The sequence below is a fragment of the Erythrolamprus reginae genome, chromosome 9, assembly GCF_031021105.1.
Source record: "Erythrolamprus reginae isolate rEryReg1 chromosome 9, rEryReg1.hap1, whole genome shotgun sequence".
NCBI lineage: Eukaryota > Metazoa > Chordata > Lepidosauria > Squamata > Dipsadidae > Erythrolamprus > Erythrolamprus reginae.
This window is the reverse complement of record NC_091958.1, coordinates 12,705,078-12,722,832: the sequence shown is the minus strand read 5'-3', so window position 1 is coordinate 12,722,832 and position 17,755 is coordinate 12,705,078. Positions and strand designations below refer to the sequence as shown.

The following is a 17,755-nucleotide window of genomic DNA, read 5'->3' as shown; positions in this document are numbered from 1 at the left end:
CGAATCTTCGGAGAGGGGCGGCATACAAATCTAATGAATTGAATTGAAGAAGGGAGGGAAAGTCAGAAGGGAAAAAGGCGAGGAGGATGAGCTGGCGGTCCCCGAGGGCCAACGTGTGCTTCGGTTCCCATGGCAACCGGGCAGTTGCCTTCTCCCGAGCATCCCAGGCTGGATCGGGAAGGAGGGATCAGAAAGGAAACAGATGCAATGGAGCAATGGAACAGACTGCCTTCTTGAAGTTGGGGCGGGGGGGGATGCTCCATCACTGGAGGTTAAATACTGCACAGTCGTTTGTCCAGAATGGTGGGAGGTTTTCTGCCTTGGGACAGAGGGATGGACTCGAAGACCTCCAAGGTTCCTTCCAACCACTATGATTAAAGGGAGGCAGTTGGGAAAAGTTCTGTTTTTGTTTGGCCTGGTTTCACATCATGAAGCATATCTATCTATCTATCTATCTATCTATCTATCTATCTATCTATCTATCTATTTATCTATCTATCTATCTATCCATCTCTCTCTCTCTCAATAATATAATAATAATAACAACAGAGTGGGAAGGGACCTTGGAGGTGTTCTAGTCCAACCCCCTACTTCAGACAGATGGTTATCCAATATCTTCTTTAAAACTTCCAGTGTTGGAGCATTCACAACTTCTGTTCCACTGATTAATTGTTCTAACTGTCAGGAAAATTGTCCTTAGTTCTAAGTTATTTCTCTCCTTGTTCAGTTTCCACCCATTGCTTCTTGTTCTACCCTCACGTGCTTTGGAGAATAGCTTCTTTGCAGCAACTCTTGTGATATTGGGACACTGCTATCATGTCTCCCCTGGTCTTTCTTTTCATTAAATTACACATACCCAGTTCCTGCAACCGTTGGTCATATGTTTTAGCCTCCAGCCCCCTACTCATCTTTGTTGCTCTTCTCTGCACTCTTTCTAGAATTTCAACATTTTTTTTGGATCATGGCAACCAAAACTGAATGCAGTATTCCAAGTGTGGCCTTACCAAGGCCTTATAAAGTGGCATTAACACTTCACGTGATCTTGATTCTATCCCTCTGTTAAAGCAGCCTAGGACTGTGCTGACTTTTTTGGCAGCTGCTACACACTGCTGGCTCATATTTAAATGGACTCCAAGGTCTGTCTGTCTGTCTGTCTGTCTGTCTGTCTGTCTATCTATCTATCTCTATGTATCATCTATATCATATATCTATCAATCAATCAATCAATCAATCATCTGTCTATCATCTATATCATCTATGTATTTATCTCTTTACCCCCCATATGTTCTCTAGTTGCTATCCATGTCTATCTATTTCTATCTTCTAATCAATCTATCTCGCAGGCCAAGGGCTCTAACTCCACATGATGGCTTTTTCAGATGCTATTTGGGGAATTGACACTATCTTTAAAACCCTGCTGTCCATAACCTTAACCCATAACCTGGGGAAAATCATGCATCATAGGGGATGGTTTTATCAACAAAGGTCCCTTATATGGACTAATCATGTATGTAATGCCGGAGCCTATTACTCCTTAAGGAATGAAATTTGGGGAAATTGTGGCTGCTCCAGTGCTGGTGGGCCACTGCTACAGTCACAGGACTTTCCTTATCAATGTGCTGTGACATTAACAGTGAAGCAGTGGAAGTGATGTGCCGGTGTCTGGAGGCTGTTGGGGTCTGGATGGGTGTCAACAGACTCCAACTCAACCCTAATAAGATGGAGTGGCTGTGGGTTTTGCCTTCCAAGGACAATTCCATCTGTCCATCCATTACCCTGGGGGGGGAATTACTAACCCCCTCAGCGAGGGTCCGCAACTTGGGTGTCCTCCTCGATCCACAGCCTGGTGCACCAGTTGCGGCCCTATTTGGAAAGGGACTCACTGATCACAGTCACTCATGCCCTCATCACCTTGAGGCTCGACTACTGTAGCGCTCTCTACATGGGGCTACATTTGAAAAGTGTTCGGAAACTTCAGATCGTGCAGAATGCAGCTGCGAGAGCAATCATGGGCTTCCCTAAATATGCCCATGTCACACCAACACTCCACAGTCTGCATTAGTTGTCGATCAGTTTCCAGTCACAATTCAAAGTGTTGGTTATGACCTATAAAGCCCTTCATGGCACCGGGCCAGGTTATCTCCGGGACCGCCTTCTGCCGCACGAATCCCAGCGACCAATTAGGTCCCACAGAGTGGGCATTCTCAGGGTCCCGTCAACAAAACAATGTAGTTTGGCGGGACCCAGGGGAAGAGCCTTCTCTGTGGCGGCCCCGGCCCTCTGGAACCAACTCCCCCCAGAGATTAGAATAGCCCCCACCCTTCTTGCCTTTCGCAAGCTTCTTAAAACCCACCTCTGTCGTCAGGCATGGGGGGAATTAAGATATTCTTTCCCCCTAGGCTTCCACAATTTATGTATGGTACGTTCGTATGTATGATTGGTTTTTAAAACAAGGGTTTTTAGTTTCTTTAGTATTGGATTGTCGCATGTTGTTTTTACTAATGCTGTTAGCTGCCCCGAGTCTATGGAGAGGGGCGGCATACAAATCCAATAAAATGAAATGAAATGACAGTTTCCCAGCCACTTGTGCAATCCCTTGCTCCTTCTTCCATCCAGCAGTTTTCACCTTCCTGGTGGGGAAAGAGGGAGGAAGGAATACCGATGCACCCTTCCTGACACACCCCACCACCCTGAGTGCCCCTTGTAAGCCTTGGCTTCTCTTCTGTAGTCTAATGCACTTCCCTGATTTGTGCTGCTTCCCCTGCATGTCTTACCTGACCTGTGCAACAGCAGCTGCACACCTCTATGCACTCTCCTGATGTACAAAGCAATTATTGAACAATTTCCCTGACCCACATAGCACTTTTCATGAATCTCTCTTTGTCCTCCTCAACTTGCACCATCCCCTGCATCCTCTCCAATCCATGCCCCCCCCCCATGCTTCCTCTGACCCGCACACAACATCTCATGCATTCTTAGGCATCTTTCCCATCCCGTATTGTCCCATGCCCCACATTCCATATCCAATCCACTCCGACCAAGCTAAAGTTAGATGACAAAACAAAACATTGGTTCTGGGTTGGTCCAAGAGGGTACGGTCGGAGTTCTCAATCTGCATGTCTCCATAAATAAATGATGAAACTGACTGGGTGTGTTAACTGAATTTGGTAGATAGCTATCTATGAACATTCATGGAGATTCTTATAGAAAAGTTGTCAGCTGAATCTAGGGAAATTATATAGACATCAACAGTAATTTTGTTTTCTGAAACAGAATAACTGTTTCACTGGGATGTAATATTTTCTACAAAGAGGAAAGAATGAACATTTCAAAAAGTTACATTGTAATCCAAGAATCAAAGGTGTATGAAAATAAATACATGGAATATATAAGAAAAGTTACAGTAGGTAGCCACAGAAATAACTACAGTGATACCTCGTCTTACAAACGCCTCGTCATACAAACTTTTCAAGATACAAACCCGGGGATTAAGATTTTTTTGTCTCTTCTTACAAACTATTTTCACCTTACAAACCCACCGCCGCCGCTGGGATGCCCTGCCTCCGGACTTCCGTTGCCAGCGAAGCACCCGTTTTTGCGCTGCTGGGATGCCCCTGAAACTCCCCTCCATGGGAAACCACACCTCTGGACTTCCGTGTTTTTGTGATGCTGCAGGGGAATCCCAGTAGGGGAATCCCAGCAGCACAAAAACGGGTGCTTCGCTGGCAACGGAAGTCCGGAGGTGGGGTTTCCCAGCGAGGGGAGCCTCAGTGAAATCGCAGCATTGCAAAAACACAGAGGTCCGGACTTTGGTGTTTTTGCGATGCTATGATTTCACTGATGCTCCCCTCACTGGGAAACCCCACCTCTCGACTTCTATTGCCAGCGAAGCACTCATATTTGGGATGCTGGGATACCCCTGCTGGGATTCCCCTTGCAGCATCACAAAAACACAGAAGTCCAGAGGTAGGGTTTCCTATGGAGGGGAACCTCAGGAGAATCCCAGCAGCGCAGAAATGGGCGCTTCGGCTGGCAAAAGGGCTTGCACGCATTATTCACTTTTCCATTGATTACTATGGGAAACATTGTTTCGTCTTACAAACTTTTCACCTTAAGAACCTCATCCCGGAACCAATTAAGTTTGTAAGATAAGGTATAACTGTATTACCTTTGTAGCGATATTGTTGTTTTGCACTTCATATTCAAAACCATTTAGGCTTACTGCATACATTAATTTCCATGTACATGTTCCTCCCTTTCATGTTATTAGTTGTTGCCCATGTAAACTTTTGTGTTTCTCCTTTGTGTTAGTTCAATCATAGCCAACTAACTTTATTTTAAATTGTCTAGACAAACATAGCTCCTGGCCTGGTCCCTGCAGCTACTCTAGCGCCTAAACCTGCTGTCCCCCGCACCCCTCCCCCTCGTAGTCCAAATCCTTCTCCAGAAAGGCCCAGGTAGGTTTTTCATGTGTTGAGTTTCAGTCATGTAATAGACTTAATGTTATTAATGAATGTTTGAATATTTAGAATGGATTTTAACACGTTTTTCGTGTTAGAATGGATTTTAACACGTTTTTCGCTGATAAAATCGCTCGGATCCGGGCGGACCTCGACTCCAATTGTAAAACAGAGTCGACTGACAACGAGTCAGTCGAGGTGACTGGGGCTAAACGTCTTTGTCCATCTGTCTGGGAGGAGTTTGACTTGGTGTCACCTGATGAAGTGGACAAGGCCATTGGAGCTGTGAGTTCCGCCACCTGTTTACTGGATCCGTGTCCCTCTTGGCTGGTTTCGGCCAGTCGGGAGGTGACACGGAGCTGGGTCCAGGAGATTGTCAACGCCTCCTTGGGGAGGGGGTCCTTTCCGGCCCTTTATAAGGAGGCACTTGTGCGCCCCCTCCTCAAGAAGCCTTCCCTGGACCCAGCCGTGCTTAATAACTACCGTCCAGTCTCCAACCTTCCCTTTATGGGGAAGGTTGTTGAGAAGGTGGTGGCTCTTCAACTCCAGCGGTCCTTGGAAGAAGCCGATTATCTAGGTCCTCAACAGTCTGGATTCAGGCCCGGCTACAGCACGGAAACTGCTTTGGTCGCGTTGATGGATGATATCTGGTGGGCCTGGGACAGGGGCTTGTCCTCTGTCCTGGTGCTCCTTGACCTCTCAGCGGCTTTCGATACCATCGGCCATGGTATCCTTCTGCACCGGCTGGAGGGGTTGGGAGTGGGAGGCACTGTTCTCCAGTGGTTCTCCTCCTACCTCTCCGGTCGGTCGCAGTTGGTGTTAGTGGGGGGTCAGAGGTCGACCTCGAGGTCTCTCCCTTGTGGTGTGCCTCAGGGGTCAGTCCTCTCCCCCCTGCTATTTAATATCTACATGAAACCGCTGTGCGAGATCATCCAAGGACATGGGGTGAGGTATCATCAATACGCCGAGGATACCCAGTTATACATCTCCACCCCATGTCCAGTCAACGAAGCAGTGGAAGTGATGTGCCGGTGCCTGGAGGCTGTTGGGGCCTGGATGGGTGTCAACAAACTCAAACTCAATCCAGACAAGACGGAGTGGCTGTGGGTCTTGCCTCCCAAGGACAATTCTATCTGTCCATCCATTACCCTGGGGGGGGGGAATTATTGACCCCTTCAGAGGGGGTCCGCAACTTGGGCGTCCTCCTCGACCCACAGCTCACATTAGAGAAACATCTTTCAGCTGTGGTGAGGGGGGCGTTTGCCCAGGTTCGCCTGGTGCACCAGTTGCGGCCCTATTTGGACCAGGAGTCATTGCTCACAGTCACTCATGCCCTCATCACCTCGAGGCTCAACTACTGTAACGCTCTCTACATGGGCTACCTTTGAAATGTGTTCGGAAACTTCAAATCGTGCAGAATGCAGCTGCGAGAGCAATTATGGGCTTCTCTAAATATGCCCATATCACTCCAACACTCCGCAGTCTGCATTGGTTGCCAATCAGTTTCCGGTCATAATTCAAAGTGTTGGTTATGACCTATAAAGCCCTTCATGGCACCGGACCAGAATATCTCCGGGACCGCCTTCTGCCGCACGAATCCCAGCGACCGGTTCGGTCCCACAGAGTTGGCCTTCTCCGGGTCCCGTCGACTAAACAATGCCGTCTGGCGGGACCCAGGGGAAGAGCCTTCTCTGTGGCGGCTCCAACCCTCTGGAACCAGCTCCCCCCTGAGATTAGGATTGCCCCCACCCTCCTTGCCTTTCGCAAACTTCTTAAAACTCACCTCTGCCGTCAGGCATGGGGGAACTGAAAGATCTCCCCCTTGCGCATGTTGTTTTGGTGTTAGATTGATTGTGTGCTTGTTTTTTTTATATTCTGGAGTTGTTTTTTATGAATTTTTTAGCTTAAATTGTAATTGGATTGGTGGGTATTGGATTTGTTATTATGTATTGTTTTTTACCTTGTGAGCCGCCCCGAGTTTGCGGAGAGGGGCGGCATATAAATCCAATAAATCTAATCTAATCTAATCTAAATGTTGTTAGCTTGTTTTTAGAAATAGAGGTTAAAAAACAGCCAGACTTTCTTCCAAGAATTTATAGATCATAGCCAGCTTAATATTATCACATGAGCTGCAGCTATATTCCTATTGTTTTGTAGAGATTCTGACTTTACTAGTGCTTTACTAGTAATTATACCTCCATCACTACCCAGATATTTGGCACTTTTGAAAGGTGCTTGTATTGGCCCACTGTTGCATCAGCTGGAATCGTCCTTCGCATGGGAGCATTGTGGAGCACATGCAGATGCAATAAAATGCAGATGGAGATCGAGTATAAATACCAGTGTAGCTGAAAGTAGGAAAGTTGGCTTTTCCTAGCAAACTTTGCATTGCAGGTAAAATTAGAACAGGGATCCTGAAACTTGGTAACTTTAAGACTTGTAGACTTTAACTCCCAGAATTCTCCAGACAGTTATACTATGCTGGCTGGAGAATTCTGGGAGTTAAAGTCCACAAAATCTTAAAGTTGCCAAGTCTGAAGAACCCTGGATTAGACTTTAGCTTACTAAAACTAAAAATAATAAACTAAATGGATTGTTTTCATTACTCAAGGAATGATACGGTATTATGGCTCAATATTAAGGCTATCGTTGATGAATCTTTTATTTCTAGTGGGTTGAATTGATTAAACCCAACAGTGGATTTAGTAGATCCAATATAAGTGTTCAGCAGCACTTATGCAACACTTTACACAGTTTGCCATACTTTTCTACTGTAGAGAAACATTTTTTTCTTTTGTTGTGTATGCATTCTGGTTGTTTATTATCTCAGATTATTGAAACCATATCATCTTTTAACATTCACACATTGAGGGAGCTCAGTACAATGTGTAAATACCCCCCCTCCCATGTAAACAGTCACATAGCTATTGATAAATAGCTATATTTATAAACCTGGCTCTTTTCCCAGAGCTGTTGAAAGGAAACAACTAGATGGAGTAAACAATTGTATTAAGATGTTTTATTTAATTTAACTTATATTTTGAAATCATTATGATTAAGTGTTTTTTACCTTATCTTATCCCAGTCTCCTGATCCGTGATTTAAAAAAATAAAAAAAGAAATTGGTTTTTTCCAGGTCTGCTTTAGCAGCTGCTATTTTGTCAACGGCCTTAACTGGACAAACAATTGCCATCCCTCAGCCTCGATCTGCTTCGGGAAGTGCTGCCCCCATTGAACCATATGCCACCGTCACTGAGCTACGAATGGGGTAGGAAATATTGCCCATTTTGGCACACCTAATCCACTGGAATAAAATAATTTATACCCCAGCAACCAAGTCCAAAGTTCCAACTTGATGGCCCAGTTCAAATGTAAACTGCAGTCTGCATGATTGCCATTTTTCTTCATTTTGCTTTCTTCCCAATTTTTAGGGGCAGTCCAAATGTTGGAAACTGCATTTTATAAAAAGGAAGTTTCAGAATAAACAGAATTCCCAAATTCTGAATATTGCAGCCAGTTGTAGTTTTGTGTATTTCTTAAAACACCATTTTTAAAAGCTTTCTTTGAAAACCACTTCTGATTCGAAATTGGGCATTCGAGTCCTTGGAGAGGGGCGGCATAGAAATCCAATAAATGGATGGATGGATGGATGGATGGATGGATGGATGGATGGATGGATGGATGGATAGATAGATAGATAGATAGATAGATAGATAGATAGATAGATAGATAGATAGATAGGCAAACATTCAGGAGAGATGTCTTGACTCAGGGTCCCCAAACATTTTACACAGGGGGCCAGTTCACTGTCCCTCAGACTGTTCAAGGGCTGGACTATAAAAAAAACCTATGAAAAAGTAAAATACCTATAGAAAAATAATGCATCCATTAAAATTATACTTTTCTATAATTTCATTCAATATTTCCAAGCTCAGTTAATTTTCAGGCACTTAGCATTTACTATTATTAACTTTCATCAATCTTCATCAATCTCCTCTCTTTTTCCATCCCTGTCTCCTTCCCCCTTGTGTGTGTATGTGTGTGTGTGTGTGTGTGTGTGTGTGAGAGAGTGAGAGAGAGAGAGAGAACTTGTTCAACCATTTACAAAAACAGGCGAGAGCTGGGTTTTATTTAACCGGAAAGACCAGCCTAGAAGCGGCCCCAACGCCGTGTGTCACCCTCCCTGGGCTTGCAAGCGGCAACCCCGCCCTGACCCCGTGGCACAAGGCGAGCACAGCGGTCAGGGGGTTGCTGTCACTCATGCCCTCATCACCTCAAGATTCAACTACTGTAACACTCTCTACATGAGGCTACCTTTGAAACTTCAGATCGTGCAGAATGCAGCTGCGAGAGCAATCATGGGCTTCCCCAAGTATGCCCATGTCACACCAACACTCTACAGTCTGCATTGGTTGCCGATTAATTTCCGGTCATAAAGCAAAGTGTTGGTTATGACCTATAAAGCCCCTCATGGCATCGGACCAGAATATCTTCGGGACTGCCTTATGCCGCACGAATCCCAGCGACCGATTAGGTCCCACAGAGTTGGCCTTCTCTAGGTCCCATCGACTAAACAATGTCAATTGGCGGGTCCCAGGGGAAGAGCCTTCTCTGTGGCGCCCCGACTCTCTGCAACCAGCTCCCCCCCGGAGATTAGAACTGCCGCCAGGCATGGGGGAATTGAGATATCTCCCCCGGGCCTATACAATTTATGTATGGCATGTTTGTTTGTATGTATGTCTGATTAATAATGGGGTTTTTAAAATGTTTTTAAATTATTAGATTTGTTATGAATTGTTCTATTGCTGTTGTGAGCTGCCCCGAGTCTATGGAGAGGGGCGGCATACAAATCTAATAAATAAATAAATAAAGTTTGAAAAGTGCGCTGTTTGCCTGGGTGGGCAGCTTTGCTGGCAGGCGCAGGGCTTGATGTCGGTAGGCCCTTGCTGCCCCAACATCAATCTCCCGACTGCCATGGTCCCCGCCCCCAGCAACAGACTGTTAACGGCGCTGGAAGTCACCCGCGGGTCTGATAAATGGCCTCAGTGGGTCGCATCCGTCCCGTGGGCCGTAGTTTGGGGACCGCTGTCTTGACTAGTAAAAGCATTAATATGAGAAGCACTGTGAATTTTTAATTGCCTATAAAGTATGATCTCTTGTTTGTTGACTAGAAAGCATATGATGTAGAAAAACTAGGTTCAAAAACCCTTATATTTTTAAAAAAGACATTGAATACTTAATATAATAGTTTATAGTTAAATACATATTATATTGGATTACACTTTTACTATTTTCTGTTTATAGGAATTCGAAAAGGAAGAGTCATGATAAGTATGTGATGCCACATCAAACCCAACAGGTAAGCATTTGACATTTAGCTATCTGCACATAAATGATAAGACTCTCCTCAGTCCTTGTTGTATTCTCTGCAAATTTTCTATTATGTGGTCCTTGGAGTGTTCTTTTAAAAAATCATCATCATCATTTTTAGTTTATTCAAAAAATTAAAATATATGTGTATAATTAAATAAAGAATTTCTTTCTTGTAAGTCTGATTGGTAACTCCTAATAAATAGAATTCCGGGGTATTATCTATATCTTGCTTTACTATTTCTTTTAATATTTTCTCGATCATCTTCCAATATATTTTAGCTTTACCACATGTCCACCATTGATGGTAATAGGTTCCTATATCCTTCTTACATTTCCAGCATAATGGGGATGTTTTGGGAAACATTTTTGCTATCCTATTTGGTGGGAGATGCGGCTAGAATAATATATGCGCAAAATTGGAAGGGGGAGGAAATCCCCAAGGAAGAAGAAGTTATAGCTAAAATACTAGATTGCGCTGAAATGGACATGATGACAAGACGATTAAATGATCAAGAAGATACTAAATTTTATGAAACTTGGAACAATGTTTATAAATGGATAGATAAGAAAAAATAAGATATATACACTTATTTTTAGTTAATTTTTTGTCTTTGTTTTTACCTAGGTGATAACAATATTAATATTAGTTTAAATGTTTTTTTTGATGATTATGATATAGCAGTTTATGTATAAGTAACATATTAAGAATTTTGGTTTATATATGTATAGTAATTGAAATTAGCTTAAATGTTTTGTTTGATGAATATGGTATATTAGTATAGTAGCTAAGATTATATTAAAGGTATTTTTTGATGACTATCCTATATTAGTTTACGTATAAGTAACATATTAAGAATTTTACCTAATATTTACATTGTACTTAAGATTTGTAAAACCTTAACCTAAAATTATTAGACCTTCTAACATTCAACATATATTCAATTATGTATTCTTTTTCTGTACTTAAATATATACTTTCAAAAGAAGCGGGGGAAATACACCCCCACTTTATGTTTAATGTTTGTATGTGTGTCTGTTTATTTTATGAAAATTAATTTAAAAAATTGAAAAAAAAACAACAAAAAATTAAAATATAAACTTCTAAATTTTTTTACAAAGACAAAACAAAACAAAACATTTTTAAAAATGCATTAAAAAAGACAAACACACACATATGTGTATGTGTCTCTCTCTCTCTCTCTCTCTTTCTCTCTCTCTGTGTGTGTGTGTAATATATATTTCTGCTGATAATGAAAGTGAAGTGAGACTAGTACAGATCTATTTCAAGCTATTTAGCTCTCATCAGCTAGCCATATCATTACCAGGATTTGAACCTGGGCAAGTCTGCCTTATAAGGCAGTAGCTTTTAATCTCTAGACCACAGGTTCTCCCCCTGTCATGAGAGTGTTATATATGGGTTTTTTTCTATCAAATCACACTGGTATACCCAAATATGGGAGCATACTGCTTCCTGTATGCCCCTCGGCCCTTTATAAAGCAGTCTGCCCATTTTCAAATTCTGGTAAGGGTATAACTAGATGATGAGAGCTAAATAGCTTGAAATATAATATACTAGTCTCCCCTCATTTTCTTTATCAGCAAAAATATGTTACACATATAGAACATAGTTTGTTGGCTATAAAATTAACTACCTGGAGGGGCAGAGAGGCAAAAAGAAAGCAGTTGGTTCCCTCCCATATTTGGGTATACCGGGGTGAATTGACAGAAAAAACCCGAGATTGGGCGGCATAGAAGTTGCATAAACTAAATTAAATTAAAACATACGTATATACATACATATTCCACCCTCCCTCATTGGATACTGATAGATGTATCATGTATTACATCAATAATAGTAGCTTCCCTCCCTTGCAAAACAAGCCTGCTATTTATAAACTTCTGCATATCTATTTGCAACCAATTGACCTGTCATCTATCTGCTGTATATAAAGAATGTAAACAGGTAATGCAACTGTAAAGTTTAACTGTAAAGTTAAACTTCATACCCCTCAGGTAATATCTCATCATTCCTATCATCATAATTCTCATCATTCCTATCATCCTTTTCCTCCCACTTAGGACTGTATGACTGTAAACTTGTTACTTGTATCCTAAGATTTTTATTAATATTGATTGTTTCTACATTGCTTATTTGACCCCTATGACAATCATTAAGTGTTGTACCACATGATTCTTGACAAATGTATCTTTTTCTTTTATGTACGCGGAGAGCATATGCACCAAAACACATTCCTTGTGTGTCCAATCACACTTGGCCAATAAAATTCTATTCTATTCTAATAGCCTGTTACTGTGTTTATGTTGCACAAAGAGATTGGGGAATTCTTGTAGAGTAATCTTGAGTTGTTTCAAATTAAGGGAGCAGCCATATTGAATGGCCACCTATGTCCCATAAGTGGGAAAGAACCTTCAGCAGATAGTCTCTTCTTGCTCAGGTTTCAATATTTACTTGGGATAGGGAATCTGTAAAGACAGACAGGAGTTATGTTTTGATATTAAGAGGTACCCTAAATCAGTAAGAGAGTTTAAATATTTATTTAGCCATAGCACTATGACTTTTCATAGTGCTCTACAGAGTCAGCCTATTGTCCCCAACAATTTGTATCCTCATTTTACCAACCTCAGAAGGATGGAAGAGTTTAACCTTGAGCCCAGTCAGGAGCGAACCCCTGGCTGTGGGCAGAGTTTGTATTGCAGTAGTGCATTCTAAGCATTGTGCCACCACAGTTCCTATTTCTTTTCATTATCCATTAAAAACTATCAGGAAATCATAGAGACTGTTGTTTCGTGGCTCAATTTGAGCATGAAGGATGCTTTTACAAGACATAAAAAGCTCAGAAGGCTGCAGTTTGTTATGTCTTGTCTAATGTGTATTCAAGCACATACATTTGCACCCACTTGTCCTGTTTGCTCTTTGATGTGTTTTTGATTTTCCTCTTTTTAATCAATGTTCTGTTTTACAATGCCATTCTCAGCTGCCTAGAGCCTTTTGGAAATATCTATTTCTATAAATCGACATTAAGGTGTATTGCAATATTTTTGTTTAGGAAAATCTTCCAGTATCTTATAGTGGCAATAGTGAAGAAGATGATTCTGTCTGCAAACCAAGTGGTCTTCTCCAGCCAAATGTTCAGGTTGAAGGTGAGCATTAGGATTAAGGAGGCAAATTTTAACTGTGGCTAGAATTACCTATGCGCAGAATTGGAAGGGGGAGGATGTCCCTAAAGAAGAAGAAGTTATTGTAAAAATATTAGATTGTGCTGAAATGGATATGATGACGAGACGTTTGAATGATCAAGAAGATACAAAATTTTATGAAACATGGAACAAAGTTTATAAATGGATAGATAAGAAAAAATAAGATATACAGTATAATCTATTTTTAATAAGCATGAGGTACTTATTTTTCCTTGGGTTTTATTAGTATTAGTTAAATCTATTTTGTTTAATAATTACATTAGAATTAGTTTATATACAAGTAATATGGTAAGAATTTGGGTTTTATATCTGTATTAGTGAAAACGTGAAAAACTTTAATTCAAAATTTAGCAAAATTTTTAATATTTAACATATATCTAATTATGTATTCTTTTTCTGTATTTGAATTTATACTTTCAAGATAAGCGGGGAAAATGTATCCCCATTTCATGTTTAATGTTTGTATGTCTGTTTGTCCATTTTATGAAAATCAATTAAAAAAAATTTTTTAAAAAGGATTAAGGAGACAATAAATAAACGTTTCTACCATCTGCTTCCCACCTTTAGTATGAAGTGTTGTTTAGTTTTGTACCATAATTCAGACACAGATAATTTTTCCCTCTATGTGGGGGAAAATTGCATAGTTGACAGTGAGAAAGAAAGAGCCGGAATCTAAATGAACAGGAGAAGAATGATTACATCGCTCATGTTTTCATCTTTTTCCCTGCATAGAGCAGAAAATAGGGTTTTTTTAATTTAAAAACACTCAGCACAAACCTCCATTTTCCCAATCTTTTATACTTGCTAAGATATTTATTTAAGATAAAGGTGGGAAAATTAGAAACTAAATAAGATGAAACTAGACAGATCATGAAAGCTCAAGCTTGATTATGAACATTGAATTCCATTTGATATATTTCACCTTTATAACCTAAAACAAATGCATTTTTATATTACAGAAATTAAATATCCTAGAAGGAGATTTAAGGTAAGAACCAGTGCTCCCTCTAATTTTTTTTCGGTGTGGGCGGAAAAGTACAGTGCCTGAGCGGCAGTCCCTTCGGGACTGGGCGGCACAGAAGTTAATAATAATAATAATAATAATAATAATAATAATAATAATAATAATAATAATAATATAAAAACAAACAAATAAATAAATAAATACATTTTCATGCCTCAGCACCTGATTTTTTTTCAGAGATGTCACCCAAGACAACCTATTGTGTAATTATTTGGGGCTCGGTGCTGGGGCAGAATAAGGGCCCGTCCCACTATGTTATTCTGTTATTTTATATTTCAATTAATTTCAATTAATGAGCCGGGGCGGCGCAGCAAGTAGAGTGCTGTACTGCAGGCCACTGAAGCCTCTAACTCCACATGATGGCTTTCTCAAATGCTATTTGGGGCATTGACACTATCTTTAAAACCCTGCTGTCCATAACCTTAACAAATAACCTGCGGAAAATCATGCATCATAGGGGTTTTATCAACAAAGGTCCCTTATATGGACTAATGTATGTAATGCCGGAGCCTATTACACCTTAAGGAATGAAATTTGAGGAAGTTGTGGCTGCTCCAGTGCTGGTGGGCCACTGCTACAGTCACTGGATTTTCCTTATCAATGTGCTGTGACAGTTTCCCAGCCACTTGTGCAATCCCTTGCTCCTTCTTCCATCCAGCAGTTTTCACCTTCCTGGTAGGGAAAGAGGGAGGAAGGAATACCGATGCACCCTTCCTGACACACCCCACCACCCTGAGTGCCCTTTGTAAGCCTTGGCTTCTCTTCTGTAGTCTAATGCACTTCCCTGATTTGTGCTGCTTCCCCTGCATGTCTTCCCTGACCTGTGCAACAGCAGCTGCACACCTCTATGCACTCTCCTGATGTACAAAGCAATTATTGAACAATTTCCCTGACCCACATGGCACTTTTCATGAATCTCTCTTTGTCCTCCTCAACTTGCACCATCCCCTGCATCCTCTCCAATCCATAGTCCACCCCCCCCCCCATGCTTCCTCTGACCCGCACACAACCTCTCATGCATTCTTAGGCATCTTTCCCATCCCGTATTGTCCCATGCCCCACATTCCATATCCAATCCACTCCGACCAAGCTAAAGTTAGATGACAAAACCAAACATTGGTTCTGGGTTGGTCCAAGAGGGTACGGTCGGAGTTCTCAATCTGCATGTCTTCATAAATAAATGATGAAACTGACTGGGTGTGTTAACTGAATTTGGTAGATAGCTATCTATGAACATTCATGGAGATTCTTATAGAAAAGTTGTCAGCTGAATCTAGGGAAATTATATAGACATCAACAGTAATTTTGTTTTCTGAAACAAAATAACTGTTTCACTGGGATGCAATATTTTCTACAAAGAGGAAAGAATGAACATTTCAAAAAGTTACATTGTAATCCAAGAATCAAAGGTGTATGAAAATAAATACATGGAATATATAAGAAAAGTTACAGTAGGTAGCCACAGAAATAACTACAGTGATACCTCGTCTTACAAACGCCTCGTCATACAAACTTTTCAAGATACAAACCCGGGGTTTAAGATTTTTTTCTCTTCTTACAAACTATTTTCACCTTACAAACCCACCGCCGCCGCTGGGATGCCCTGCCTCCGGACTTCCGTTGCCAGCGAAGCACCCGTTTTTGCGCTGCTGGGATGCCCCTGAAACTCCCCTCCATGGGAAACCACACCTCTGGACTTCCGTGTTTTTGTGATGCTGCAGGGGAATCCCAGCAGCGCAAAAACGGGTGCTTCGCTGGCAACGGAAGTCCGGAGGTGGGGTTTCCCAGCGAGGGGAGCCTCAGTGAAATCGCAGCATTGCAAAAACACAGAGGTCCGGACTTTGGTGTTTTTGTGATGCTATGATTTTACTGATGCTCCCCTCACTGGGAAACCCCACCTCTGGACTTCTATTGCCAGCGAAGCACTCATATTTGCGATGCTGGGATACCCCTGCTGGGATTCCCCTTGCAGCATCACAAAAACACAGAAGTCCAGAGGTAGGGTTTCCTATGGAGGGGAACCTCAGGAGAATCCCAGCAGCACAGAAATTGGCGCTTCATCTGGCAAAAGGGCTTGCACGCATTATTCACTTTTCCATTGATTACTATGGGAAACATTGTTTCGTCTTACAAACTTTTCACCTTAAGAACCTCATCCCGGAACCAATTAAGTTTGTAAGACAAGGTATAACTGTATTACCTTTGTAGCGATATTGTTGTTTTGCACATCATATTCAAAACCATTTAGGCTTACTGCATACATTAATTTGCATGTACATGTTCCTCCCTTTCATGTTATTAGTTGTTGCCCATGTAAACTTTTGTGTTTCTCCATTGTGTTAGTTCAATCATAGCCAACTAACTTTATTTTAAATTGTCTAGACAAACATAGCTCCTGGCCTGGTCCCTGCAGCTACTCTAGCGCCTAAACCTGCTGTCCCCCGTACCCTTCCCCCTCGTAGTCCAAATCCTTCTCCAGAAAGGCCCAGGTAGGTTTTTCATGTGTTGATTTTCAGTCATGTAATAGACTTAATGTTATTAATGGATGTTTGAATATTTAGAATGGCTTTATCTTGCCTGTATGTATTGTTACATTTGAAAGAGAAACAGATACCACATATTTGCATGCTATATATTTTGTTAAAGAGGTTTTGGGCAGCATTGAACATAGTCTACTTTGTAGTTGTTGTTGTTGTTGCTGGTTGCAAAGTTGAGTCTGACCCATCGTGATCCAATGGACAACGTTCCTCCAGGCCTTCCTGCCCTCTATCATCCCCCGGAGTCCATTTAATCTCATACCGATTGCTTCAGTGACTCCATCCAACCACCTCATTCTCTGTCATTCCATTCTTCTTTTGCCCTCAATCTTTCCCAGCATTGGACTCTTCTCCAGTGAGTCCTTCCTTGTCACTAGGTGGCTAAAGTACTACTTTATAGTATAAATGTTGTTAGCTTGTTTTTAGAAATAGGGGTTAAAAAACAGCCAGACTTTCTTCCAAGAATTTATAGATCATAGCCAGCTTAATATTATCACATGAGCTGCAGCTATATTCCTATTGTTTTTGTAGGGATTCCGACTTTACTAGTGCTTTACTAGTAATTATGCCTCCATCACTACCCAGATATTTGGCACTTTTGAAAGGTGCTTGTATTGGCCCACTGTTGCATCAGCTGGAATCGTCCTTCGCATGGGAGCATTGTGGAGCACATGCAGATGCAATAAAATGCAGATGGAGATCGAGTATAAATACCAATGCAGCTGAAAGTAGGAAAGTTGACTTTTCCTAGCAAACTTTGCATTGCAGGTAAAATTAGAACAGGGATCCTGAAACTTGGTAACTTTAAGACTTGTAGACTTTAACTCCCAGAATTCTCCAGACAGTTATACTATGCTGGCTGGAGAATTCTGGGAGTAAAGTCACCAAAATCTTAAAGTTGCCAAGTCTGAAGAACTCTGGATTAGACTTTAGCTTACTAAAACTAAAAATAATAAACTAAATGGATTGTTTTCATTACTCAAGGAATGATACGGTATTATGGCTCAATATTAAGGCTATCGTTGATGAATCTTTTATTTCTAGTGGGTTGAATTGATTAAACCCAACAGTGGATTTAGTAGGTCCAATATAAGTGTTCAGCAGCACTTATGCAACACTTAACACAGTTTGCCATACTTTTC

The 17,755-nt window shown here is 41.4% G+C and overlaps 1 protein-coding gene across 2 annotated transcripts in view; it reads left to right on the top strand.

Moving 5' to 3' along the window:
- Positions 1 to 17,755, top strand: part of CEP89 (centrosomal protein 89) — a 68,007-nt gene that overhangs the window by 256 nt on the left and 49,996 nt on the right. For both annotated transcript variants that reach the window (XM_070760306.1, XM_070760307.1), the window contains exons 2-7: positions 4,351 to 4,457; positions 7,597 to 7,728; positions 9,765 to 9,819; positions 12,902 to 12,995; positions 14,012 to 14,040; positions 16,459 to 16,565. In XM_070760306.1, coding sequence (XP_070616407.1) covers positions 4,351 to 4,457; positions 7,597 to 7,728; positions 9,765 to 9,819; positions 12,902 to 12,995; positions 14,012 to 14,040; positions 16,459 to 16,565 — 524 coding nt within the window. The remainder of the gene's footprint in view (positions 1 to 4,350; positions 4,458 to 7,596; positions 7,729 to 9,764; positions 9,820 to 12,901; positions 12,996 to 14,011; positions 14,041 to 16,458; positions 16,566 to 17,755) is intronic.